This window comes from Aotus nancymaae, unplaced genomic scaffold (genome assembly GCF_030222135.1).
Source record: "Aotus nancymaae isolate 86718 unplaced genomic scaffold, 86718_ANA_hifiasm-v0.15.2.pri h1tg000103l, whole genome shotgun sequence".
NCBI classification, from domain to species: domain Eukaryota; kingdom Metazoa; phylum Chordata; class Mammalia; order Primates; family Aotidae; genus Aotus; species Aotus nancymaae.
The window spans coordinates 5154466-5167564 of record NW_026988518.1 but is presented as its reverse complement, the minus strand read 5'-3'; the positions used below and the strand labels follow the sequence as shown (position 1 = coordinate 5167564).

Genomic DNA, 13099 nt, shown 5'->3' with positions numbered 1-13099 from the left:
CACACATTTCTCCAGCCAAAAACCTAGGAAAATGTCCGGCTGACAGATGCACCTGTTACTTGATTCAGAGAAGGAAGTTATTTCTTTTTCTTTTTTTTTTTTAAAAGAAGAAAGGCTAGATCAGCTTCAGGATTTAAATTTTACATGATCGTGGGTAATCATGTCTCTTTTCAATAAAATTCGATCACTTCATTAATCACCATTTCTTTAGATTTATATCATACTTATAAAACTATATATAAACTGAAATACTACAGGAGAGGATCTTCCCTCCCCTCCCTTCCTTCCTTCCTTCCCTCCCTCCCTCCTTCCTTCCTTCCTTCTTTCCTTCCTTTCTCCCTCCCTCCCTCCCTCTCTCCCTTCCTTCCTTCCTTTCTTTCTTTCGTTGCTTTGTTAAAGAAGCAGAGCTTAGATGGAGGGAAACAGAATTCCTGTTTTAGGAGCTCCCTGGGCCAGGCACGGCACTAAATGTGTACTTCTGTTACAGTAACATGGCACCAGTAGAAACACAGTCTCAACACAGAAACACAGGGCCAGCGACATAATTTATAGGGTCTAAAATATCAGTTCATTGTTTAAAAAATTATTAAGAAATTCAAGAGAGTGACAGCAGAACATTAACCCAAGTGTGGGCCCTCTTAAGCGTAGAACTCTATGTGACTGCATAGGCCGCACACCCATGAAACTGGCCCCGCTATGAAGCCAGCCTTACCTGAACTTGAATTGTGGCTTTGCCACTTACTAGTCATGTGGTCTTGGACAAGTCAGCTGTAAAACGGGAATAATAACAGTCCCTACATCACTGAGGTCTTAAGATGATTAAATAATATCTGAAAAACACTTACAGGAATCTCTGGCATACAGCAAGCACTATACAAATGTCTAGTAAATACATACTCTAGCAAGCCTAAACATCTCAAAATGCCAGGGACAGATACAGCCGTGACACTGTGTAGCATTTACTAAGCTATTTTGTTAATGTTTTGAGAGTCTGAATTACTGATAAGTAGAATCATGTTTTTATTACTATGACAATGGTCATCTTTTAATTTATTTTAACAATTAAACAAGAGATTTTAGAATATACTCTGTATTAAGGCCAACCACTCAAAAAGCAAGACTGAAGCACAAAAAAAGATACTGGTTTACACTCAAAGTTCTGGAGGCTTGTGGAGTACAAATTGTCATGAAGCCAATTTAATATAACTGCTTCCTTTATGCTGAAAGGCTTCACTGGGGACATCAGTGTTTCCATACAGGAAATAAAGCCTTTTGTATCTGAACAAAAACTTAGAAATACCTTTCTTTTTCTCTTCTTCTAAAATACAGAATACTTTAAAAAGCTGTAGGACAGGAAATGTTACTAATCATACAAACTCTATATTTAGCTATGTTTAAAAAAATACCACTAAAACAGTCGGAAGAAAATTTCAGGTGGTGATACATATTTTTATCTAGAAAAGAAATTTGGTTTACAGAGGCATAAACACTTAGTAGTTAGTGCTTATCAATGCTTGTTTCATAAGAGAAGCCTGTTTCTTCACTGCATCCTCTGTACACTTTTTATTCCTTACCATCAATAATTCTTAGGACTGTCAGACACTTAAAATAAACATGTAGCGTTTTTTCCCCTCCAATTTGAGTACATACTACTGTTAACTGCAAAATTCTAAAGTCAGTTGCCATTTGTCAAACGATTCGCCCGAGGTACACAGATTTGGGATACTTTTCTTTCAGAGCTGGCCACTGAACAATGAAGTAATCTGAGAGATGAAACAGAATCTTTCCGGACAGGGATAACGTTTCTACACGGCAGACGCTTTCAACGTAGACAATGATCACTTTCTTTATTCCTAGTATCCCAAGGAGAAGGGCAGATACACAGATAGGAACACATGTTCCTGGTCCGTTACACAACACCTGAAAGAAAAAGTTGAAGGTCAAAGGAAAATACAAAATAGTAATCTAAGGGAGGCATTTTGCATTAAGAATAGTCTGATCTCAGAGGGGATTTACTTATTATCCTAGTAAGTCCTTCTCTGTCAAGAACCAGGATGCAGCAAACAGTGCATGTTAAAGCACTTGGGAGCCAGGCAGCGCTGTGTTGTCTTGGCTCTCTTGCTGACCAACTGTGTGACTCAGAGCAAATCACTTAACTTCTAACTCCTAGCACGGTGTCTGGTGCTCAGTCAGCACTCATTGGACAGGCATGCGTTGCCCTTCTCTGACTGCTTTGTGGACCTTGAATGTCAAACAAATATATAGAAAACAGATAAAATCAACTAAGATTCACTCAGTTTTCTTTCACCAACTTCTTCTTGATGTGGGAGAAAATGTCTTTGATTGACTATATAGAATATTTTTGTGGGATGTGGACTCATTTTAGGAGTTCAATCCAATAAATGAGATTTAAGAGAAGACTACCACATGAATGAGATTTTCCCTCAGGAGCAGTTTAATCTGTGTTCGTAATACAGAAGAGTTTTAATGCTTTTAATTCTGCAGATTTTTGTAGAAAGCCACTAATTAAAAACAATTTAGTTGACTAACGTAACGAGAAGTAAAAATTCAACTGAGAATGACTTCAAAGAATTTTTATAAGCCATTTAAGAAAACAAGAGAAAATCTACTTCAGAGAATTGTTGGTAAGATAATATATTACTGTTTTCCGAGGAAAAAGCATTTTACACAACATCTTAATCATATGTTCATGTTTACTGAATTAGTAAAATCTAATAAAACATTTTATTCCCCAAACCATAAAACAAGAGGTTTGTGACTGTCTACATATGCCTATTGGGAATGCTCTATAATGTCACATGATCTTACCAACCAAGGTCCACAAAACTTAGCAGGCACCAGCGAATCTTAGAGCTGGAAAGGTCCCCGCATGTACTGTCTATATTGTTTATACACCCCAGCATTTCAAAGGCTCTCTCTGACAGAAAGACAGCCATCTTGCCTCCATGTGAATGTGGTCAGGGCTATAGGGTTTGAAAAAGGTCACGGTGTCTAGGCGCCACCAGGAGGCGTGACCGCCGAGAACACCATTCACAAAGCTTTGGGAAAATAATCTGTTTCGGATAAGACCAATCTTCTTTATGTCTTCCTAGAAGCTCTCTACCTGCAATCTACAAACCCCCTTTCTGTCTTTTATGGAGAATTTATGTTCAAATTTTCTCTTGAATTACCAGCTACTAAGCTGCTGTCGATCCTAGTTTTTAATCTCCATTAAGTTGCCCCTATAACCTTTCTGCGTAGTCCCTTGAGGCAGTGTAGTAGAAAGAAAATGGAACTGAGAGTCAGGGGACCAGGGTTAAACAGACTGCAAACCAGCTCTGACTCTGGGCAACAGCAGAAATGACAATCACGACCTCAGCCCTCACCACTGCTATTTATTAACAGTGCACTATGGCCAAGTACTGTACTAAACATTTAACGTGTATTACATTTTTTTTTTTTTTGAGATGAAGTCTCAATCTGTTGCCCAAGCTGGAGTGTAGTGGCGTAATCTCGGCTCACTGCAACTTCTACCTCCTGGGTTCAAGTGATTCTCCTGCCTCAGTCTCCCGAGTAGCTGGGACTACAGGCGCATGCCACCACGCTAATTTTTGTATTTTCAGTAGAGACGGGGTTTCACTATGTTGGCCAGGCTGGTCTTGAACTCCTGACCTTGTGATCCACCTGCCTTGGCCTCCCAAAGTGCTGGGATTACAGGCTTGAGTCACTGCGCCCAGCCATATTACATTTTAATTAATCTTCACAGCAATCATTTGAAGTAAGTTCTTTTTTTTTTTTTTGATAACTCTGTATCCTTCCAATTTTAGTATATGTGCTGCCAAAGTGAGTACAAGCAAGTTGTCTCATCCCTTTCTGCAGATGAGAAAAGGGAGGCGCACAGAAGTTAGACAAGTTGCTTGATCCCATGTTTAGGAGGTGAAGGAGTTAGGTTGCTTCAGGTAACTTTTTTCCTATGTGACTCAATTACCTTATCTAGAAAATGGGTAGACTGGACTAAATGACTTTTCCTTTCAGCTCCAGGGTTCTATAACTTTCCTCTATCTTTGATTTAAACCTAAAATACAAACTTGCTCTGAATCTTTTCAATGTTTAGAATTCCAAAAATCCTATTATTGCCAGGTGCTATTAATATTTTGGACTGGATACTTTTTAGTTATGGGAGCCTGTCTTGTGCATCTTAGCATGCTTTGCAGCATCCCTGGCCTCTACCCACAAGAATCCAGTAATCAAGAGAACCAAGAATGACTCCAGTCGCTGCCAAATGTCTCCAGTTGACAACCACCATATGAACGTACTCCCTAATCCTCAGATTATTTGTGTTGCTTTTCTTAATCTTTGTTTCAGTAGTACAGAACAAAATAAAAACTACAGCTAAAAAATAATGTAAGGATTGCTGAATCTTGAATGTCACAGAAATAATTTCATATTTGTTGCTTCTTAAAAAAATGTACAAATCCACGTGTTCATTTCAACATTGAATCAACTCTCAATATATAAACTATGTATACACAGATAGAGATGTCTGTATATGGGAAGGAAATGATTGGCATTGGTGGGAGATGCATTAACAACCTGCCGCAGGTCAGAAGTAGAGACCTTTAAGGTAAAAGTGTAAATTAAAGGTATTTTGTTTATCTCTGTTGTATCCGTATATTTTGAAGAACCTTACTACAAAAGTCCCTGGTATAATAAAACCACAAACCCATAAATCAAGGACTAAAAAAAAAAAAAAAAAAAAGCAAACTAATCTCAAAGGAAAGTACTTTCAATTACACAAAGGTTTTACTGCTTTTTGCAGCAGCCTAGGCAGAAAAACAAAAGTGGATTATGGAGTCTTCATTATTCAAAGAAGCATACCAGAGAGACTTAGTCCAAGCATCGAACAAAGCAGAGTTCACTGAGACAGTCCAAGTAAAGATGTTAAATGATATCATGATTGGAGCTGTCTTTTTAATTTTAAAAAACACAGAAATGCTCTTCATACTTCTATTTCTCAAAATATAAATTCTCAATCAATGTGAGACCATCACCCTGGCCATCTCTCTTCCTCACTACTCTGTAAGCTTCTTATGGACAGAGTCCACTTCTAGGACAGTGTATTCTCTGCACCTAGAACAAAGTAGTCATTCACTAAATTTTGCTGAAAGGAAGAAAAAAGGAACGGAAGAAGCAAGGGAATACAGGAGTGGGTCTTTGCTTACCCTATAGTGAGTCAAACGTTCCCTGTGCCAAACCTGACTATCTGTAGTTCTAACCATACACTTATGTGGTTGCCTCACAGCTTTTTTTTTTTTTTAAACCATCCCACATCTATCACCTTTTCTTCAGGGGAACGAACCACTGTATCCCTTGCTCTCAATTTAAGTGTTTGTGTAGAGCTGACTCCACACCCAGCTATAAGGAGATGTATGACTCCAGTCTGACCAATCAGAGCATCGAATTCGCCTGGTGACAGTCATTGGTTTGGGGAAGAGCACACAGTCGTCAGAAACCACAAGACTTAGCAGAACACTTGGTGGGACTGCTGAGAAAGCAGCGTACTGTTTACCGTTCGGGAACTGAGGAGGATGTGGCCTTCGTGCTATTGACATCCATTTTGCCACCATGTAAAGGGCTTGAGAATGAAGCCATCACAAAGCAGAGTGGAGCCGAGAGATGAAGACAGGCTAGGTCCCAAAAGCAGCATTACGATCCATGAATCCAGCTGTGCCTGAAGGAAAGCAGATCTGTCCCTAGACTTGCCAGGTAGGTGAGGGAATAGATTCTATTTCTGCTTAAGTCATTGGAATCAGGATTTCTGTTACTGGCAATAAGAAGCATACTAACTGACACAGCCCTTTGTTTTGTCCAACTCCCTGACTGTCCTCTGACTATCTACAGCATAAACCAGTAGGGGTTCAATATGTGTCTGCTGGATGATGAACAAACCAATAAATAAACTTCTCTAAGAGCAGGAAGTCTAAGAGATATACTAAAAATAATATGTTATATGGTTCTAGAAAATGGAAAGAGGACCTCACCAATATAAATACAAGGTCATGAGCACAGATGAGCCAGATCAAGGATCAAGAACAGTTTCAACAGGGTTGTTGTTCTGTAGATTTGGGTTACCAGAGGTCAAGTCCCATTGGCTGAAACATAACATTCTGCACGTATGAAAAGATGTATTTTCAGGAAACTCAAAGATAAGAAAAATAAATAAATAAATAAATAAATAAATAAATAGAAAAGACATATTTAACTTGAGTAGTCTGAATATGACTCCTGACCCAGTAGAACACCCCCGCCCACCTCTGCCAAATATGAGCTAAGAACTTCGGCATTCTGGGTTGGTTAGTAGGTCAGAGATCATGGAGTTGAGGGTGACCCGAGAAAGAGCATGTAAAGGTGAGACTGAAAGGCAGATGAAGAGTCCAATTAAGGCTTCAATTTTAAGAGACTGGACAGAGAAGCAGAGTCCAACTCTAAGGCACTGGCCCAAACCCAGACTTTCTGACAGCCTCTTGCTGATGGAGGTGAAGGCTGGAGAGAGGTCATGAACTATGGGAACATGGCTCCACCATGCAGACAGGTAAATGGAAGATGAGGAAGAGAGAAAACATTGACACGTGGGAATAGCCAGTAGACAAAGAAAGAGAAGAAGCTTGGTTGTAAAGCTGAACAGGAAGCAAAGTCAGGAAAGATGCTTTAAGAATGGTTAGACAAATAAGGGGAAAACCACAAGAGGTTAGAAGAAGATCCCTTGCTATCCCCAGAAGTGTGTCAAAGATAATGAAATGATCAGTACCATTTCTTGCAGGTAGTAGAGCTACAAAGATAGAAGCAGAGAAAAGATCTTCAGAATTGTTCAAGAGAAGAGTAATAGAAACCTCAGAGATGGTTATTGGACCAAAATACAGGGCAGGGGAAGAGTAAGCACGCTGTGGGAGACGGGAGAGCAGGTGTCAGCTGGACAAGCCAAGAGGGCTGGGGAAAGGGTTTACAGAATGGAATGAACAATCTACATGTGAACGTAAAGATCAGTGAGAGCAAACTGATAGTGAAGGAGGAAATAATCACATAGAAAACGGTGAATACTTCCAAGACCAGGAGAAAAGAGTAAGTATTTAAAGTATTTGGTTCATGAGATTGGTTTGGGAAAAGTTGTGCTTTCTGAGAATATGATAAAAGATAAAAATAGTGACATGGAAAGTTTGCCCTCTTTTAGATATTAACTTTTTAGCTCAGTGTGAAAAATACAGAGAAGCACAGAAAGAACACAATCCTTTTAATCTCACCAATCTTAACATCTTGGTGCATTCTCTTCTAACTTCTGTCTTTGTATATAAAATATGTTCATATATGCACATTTGTAATTGTGAGAGCTTATACATAACATTAGTAAAGTTATTTGTAGTTATATTTGTTTGTTTTAAAAATATTTTTAAAAACCCTGTGGTTTTTAATGACTGTATATATTTAATCCTATAGATTCTCATAACTAATTTAACTATTCTCTTGTTAATGGAAATGCTTCTTAATGTAAATGGTTATTTAGGCTGACTCCGTTTTTGTTATTCTAAATCATACTATTATGAACATCTTTGTGTATACATCTGTGATCCCTAAAGTTTTAGTTTTGCATTAAACTACATTCCAGAGTTCTTGCTGAGTGAGAGGTTAGAAGAAGTAGCTTTGAGGATTTAAGGAAGTTGTGGGAAGTTTGACAGAACAATCATTATGGATCAGGAATGGACCACGTGGTCTTTTTTTTCTTTGTTTTGTTGCTGTCTAGAATTTGTTTAAGCGATTTCCCAGTGTACGAGCTGCAGTTACAGGCAGGGTGCCTTCTCACAGCAGAAGTGAGACACTCCTTTCTAGGCCTCCTTGCAGCTAACAGATGGGCCAGTGACTTGGCCAGCTGCTTCTGCTTAGATCTGACCAGGAGCTCGTGGTACAGAGGAGCAAGGCTAGAGGAGACTCTGTCCTGGTAGCAAAGGTGCTGCTGGCCGGGGCCCAGCATCCGGAGTCGGTGGTGCCAGGTGCGGTGTCCACTGTCCAGCAACAGTAGCAGCAGTGTCTCCTGAAACCAGCTCTGTGTCCATGGAATTCCAGTCAGGGTTCTAGCTGCTCAGCTCCCACTTTGTCCCTCTATATTTTCTAAGCCTGCTTAATTAACATTCCTGGTAATTCCGAGTTCTCGATAGCCTTCAATAAATCCTTTTTCTGTTTCAATCAGCCAGAGTAGATTTCCACAGCTTGCAATCAAGAACGCTAACTAGATGGGAGAAACAAAGATTTCAGAGCAGCAAAGCAGAGACAGAGGGCCCAGATCACATCGGAACAGTCACAGGATTTCCTCAGGCAGGGCTAAAAGCACTGGAGCATGGGCATACGAATCAGACAGGGCAAAACATGGATGAGGACTGCACAGAAAAAGAGGCTGGGAGAGTGCTCCAGAGTATGGCAAAGATAAGCAAAAGGGCTTATCTAAGACAGGAGGCGGAGGCAGGGGAATCGCTTGAACCAGGGAGGCGGAGGTTGCAGTGAGCTGGGATCACACCATTGCACTCCAGCCTGGCGACAGAACAAGACTCCATCTCAAAAAAAAAAAAAAAATAGAGAGACTTTGAGGTTCATAAATAGTCAGTGATTTGAGGGTTTAGAATTTATTTGGTGATTAATGTTGGTCTTGATGTTTAGCTGTTTCTGTTTAACTGTTACTCCTCAGATGATTATATGACATAAAAAAGAAGTACAATGTACCATCATGTGAGCCAAGCAAATACGTCATCCCCAACTGCTGCACGTCCTTTTCCCTTCCTGCTGCCCACCTCTGCCGGTCGCTGACGTTCAGCACTGCCTTTCCCAGGCTTCACCCCGGCCTTCCTGTTCCCTGACTGTGACCTGTGTGTGTTATACACCACCTGGCTCCAGCTGCATTTTCTTCCTTACTCCCTTGATTACTCTCAGATTCTTCTCTGTCGTCGTCTGAGGGTTTTTTCACCGCTCTGGCCAAGTACAACCAGCTCCTCAGAAATGAAGAGGAGCTGGGCAGCAAGGCTAAGTTTGCCGGCAGGAACTTCAGAAACCCCCTGGCCAAGTAAGCGGTGGGCAGACCAGCCCTCCGGTCACCTGTTGGCTAATGAGACTCCTCCCCTCGTGTCAGCTCAGGCAGCTCGAGGCCCCCGGCCAACACTTGCAGGGGCCCCTGCTAGTAGCTCCCCTCGCCCATTGCTGCGGAGTTCACGCTGCTTCCTTAGAACGTCTACAGCAGCCAAGCTCCCTGGAGCCCTCTGGGCAGCTCTAGCTTTGCAGTCGTGGAACTGGCCCAAATCATTGCTTTTCTCGCCTCACTTTCCACCAAGTGTCTGGAGCCGTGTGAGCCTCCAGTGTCACCTCCGGGGTGGCCACAGGCAAGATCCCCAGGTGGTTTTGTGCTCAAAATAAAAAGCCTCAGTGACCCATGAGGAAAAAAAAATCTGGATGGTACACCTATGCTATATCGTATAGCCTACTACTTCCGTTAGGCCACAAATCTACACAGCATGCTACTATACTGAATACTGTAAGCAGCTGTAACACATGGTTAAATATTTGTATATCTATACACACCTGAACATAGAGAAAGTACAGTAAAAATACTATATAAAAGACAGAAAATGGTACACCTGTATAGAGGACTTACCATGCATGGAGCTTGTAGGAACGGAAGTTGCTCTTGAGTGAGTGAGTGGTGAGTGAATGTGAAGGCCTAGGACATTCCTGTACACTATTGTAGAATTTACAAACACTGTACACTTAGGCTACACTAAGTTTATTAAAAATGTTTTGTTCTTTCTTCAATAATAAATTAACTTCAGCTAACTGTAACTTTTTTACTCTATAAACTTTTAATGTTTGAAAAACTTTTGACTTTTGTAGTAATATTTAGTTTAAAACACACATTGTACAGTTGAACAAAAAGATCTTTTTATATCCCTTTTCTATTTTTTTTTAACTTTTAAGCCTTTTTGTTAAAAACTGAGACACAAACACACACATTAGCCTAGGCCTACCCAGCATCAGGATCGTCAATATCATTGTCTGCTGCCTCCGCATCTTGTCCCACTGGAAGGTTTTCAGGGGCAGTGACATGCATGGAGCTGTCCTCTCTAGGATAACAATGCCTTCTTCTGGAATACTTCCTGAAGGACCTGCCTGAAGCTATTTTACAGTTAATCATTTTTTTTTTTAATAAGTAGAGTACACTCTAAAATAATGATAAAATGTATAATAAATATATAAACCAGTAACATAGTTGTTTATTATCAAGTATTATGCACTGTAGATAATTATATGTGCTATACTTTTACATGACTGGCAGTGCAGTAGGTTTGTTACCCAGTGCTACATTAGGACAACTATGATGTCAACTACGATTACCTAATCAGAATTTTTCAGCTCCATTATAGTCTTATGGGACCATTACTGTATGTCTGTCATTGACTGAAGAGCAGGATAAGGGAATGGGGTGTTATAGAAGACAAAGACTTTCCTGAGGAGGTGACTTACTCATAAGCAAGTGTCTGAAGAAGTGGTAGGGTATTCTAGGTAGAATCAGGTACTGATTAGAGCAAGAGGCAGTAAAGAGGATGATGAACGAAGATGTTGTGGACTGACTCTAAGTTACTGAGGGCCAATGGAAGGGTTTGGGGGTTGAAGAGGAGTGGGAGTTTGAGGCAGATTATAGCTAAATAGAAATGCTATGCTGGGGTGAAACTATCTCAACCCAAACAAAGACGCAGGGCAAGACTGAATCGGCCCTGTCAGTTCTTAGTGGGAGGTGGATAATCGGTTCTAACATATTATCTTCTTGGGAACTGGTAGTGGTAAAGTGGAGAATGTTAGGGATGGGGAATGCTAACCAAACCAGAAGCAAATGGAACACAGGGGAAACGGTACCTGCTGGGGAGACTAAATAATACGTAAAGCGGCCGGGCGCGGTGGCTCAAGCCTGTAATCCCAGCACTTTGGGAGGCCGAGGCGGGTGGATCACGAGGTCAAGAGATCGAGACCGTCCTGGTCAACATAGTGAAACCCCGTCTCTACTAATACAAAAAATTAGCTGGGCACGGTGGCGCGTGCCTGTAATCCCAGCTACTCAGGAGGCTGAGGCAGGAGAATTGCCTGAACCCAGGAGGCGGAGGTTGCGGTGAGCCGAGATCGCGCCATTGCACTCCAGCCTGGGTATCAAGAGCGAAACTCCGTCTCAAAAAAAAAAAAAAAATAATAATACGTAAAGCAATTAACACAGTGGTAATATGTCAATAAATGCTAGCTATGATTATCCATCTAAGAGTATACTCGTGGCATTTTTCAAACTTTAAGAGTACTGTGTGGAACAAAGGCCAGAGCCTTGTGAAACGCAAAGAGAGACTATGTGGGCTGTGCTAACCTTATCTTCAAGGCCTGTTACTCTGTCACAGGCATAGCATTGACCTGGCAGGACTTAGCCTAACCTTCAGGGGATACCCGATAACAGTAACCCAGTCACCCACTGGGTCTGTCTTCTAGTTATATAGATCACTTGGAGTAGACTGGGAGGGCCAAAAACTGAGGAAGGGTCACAGAATGTGCTGCTCTTGGTAATCAGGCTCCTTCCATCTTCATACATATATATATAAAATCAGGCTCCTTCTATCTTTATATATGAATATATTATAGATATATATCTATATCTATATATATTATATACATAGATATATATATAATATATATCTATATTATATATAAATATCTTTATATATTTATATTTAAAGATTATATATAAATATATAAAGATATTTATAGATATTTCTCTCTTCATATCTTTATATATTTATATAATATATAAATATATTTATATTTATATTTTTACATATATAAAGATAGACGCCTGATCACCAAGGGCAGTATTTTCTGGATTTCCACCAACGGTGGATGACTCAAGGATTCCTAAGCTTCCCCTACTCGGGATCCGCAGTGACCTTGTAGTATACTTCTCAGCCGGTGGCCAAATGCCCTTGAAGGTCTGTAGCCATAACATAGTGAACAAGTCTGATGACATGATGAATAAGCCTAAGCTTGTCCATTTCAAGACAAGAGCTGTCAGTTTTGCCCTTGTATGGGAAACTAGACTTCCCAGCTACTTGTGACCATCCTGATTTTTGGGGTTTGGGCTGAGCTATAAATACTGCAGCCATCCAGATGTCAGGCTACAGTATCCCTTCCACAACTTAGGGATGGCCAGCTTTGGTTTCAGTGCGTGTGAGTAGCAGCCTACAGATGCAAGGTGCTGCACGGTCTGCACGCTCCATACACACTGATGGCGGCTTCCCCAACTGTAACTGCAGAGAAGGCAGAAGAGCTAAGAGGTTGTCAGTGCCACACCGCGTTGGTATTTCATTTTCTTGCCCTGATGTTCCTTCACGAAAAACAAATACATAAATAAAGACCTCAACATTTTTTTGGTTGGAATGGTCAGGCCATGCCGGCCTAGCATCATCACTAAAGATCGTTATCAGGCTAACCAAACATTGTTTTCCCAACCTTCCTGGCTGCTCCTACTTCAGCTGAGGAAACTGAAGCTTTTAGTTTTCCTGTTCTCTGGACCAAGGTAATGATTTCCTGGCTTCTTGATCTTTTTTTTTGTTTTCATTGTATTTTCATCTCTCTGAAATGTTTTCACAGAGGTCTTTAAACCCTACTAACCCAGTATTTTTTTCCTTTTGTTTTGTCCACACCCTGAAGTAAGTGGCTTCTCAAAAGCACAGACAGCTAGAGCAAGATGAAGCCTCGGGGAATAATTTAGGCCAATCCCTTCCCTTCAGCTTGAAGAGTAAGGGAAATACATTGACATTTACTGGGAAACTACCACTTGCTAGGCATAGAGTCTACTTCTGGCATTTTGCATAATTACCTTATTTAAACCTTAGCTCTGAGAGGTAGATGCTCTATCCTCCTTTTTTAGACAAGGAAACTATGGTACAGAGAAATTAAGTGGCCTATGTGAGATTACAGTTAGCTAGTGACATAGCTGAGACTCAAACCCAGTGTTTTTCGAGATTAGGCCAGGGTT

At 40.7% G+C, this 13099-nt stretch overlaps 1 protein-coding gene across 2 annotated transcripts in view; it reads right to left on the bottom strand.

Annotated features, from left to right (window-relative positions):
• Nucleotides 1-526: 526 nt before the first annotated feature.
• Nucleotides 527-13099, bottom strand: part of ALG14 (ALG14 UDP-N-acetylglucosaminyltransferase subunit) — a 93979-nt gene continuing 81406 nt past the window's right edge. The window contains exon 4 of one of the 2 annotated variants that reach the window (XM_021668161.2): nt 527-1920. In XM_021668161.2, coding sequence (XP_021523836.2) covers nt 1690-1920 — 231 coding nt within the window. In that variant the 3' untranslated portion in view covers nt 527-1689. Of the gene's footprint in view, nt 1921-5585; nt 5732-13099 lie in introns of those variants that run through there. The other variant, XM_021668164.2, reaches the window with a different exon arrangement.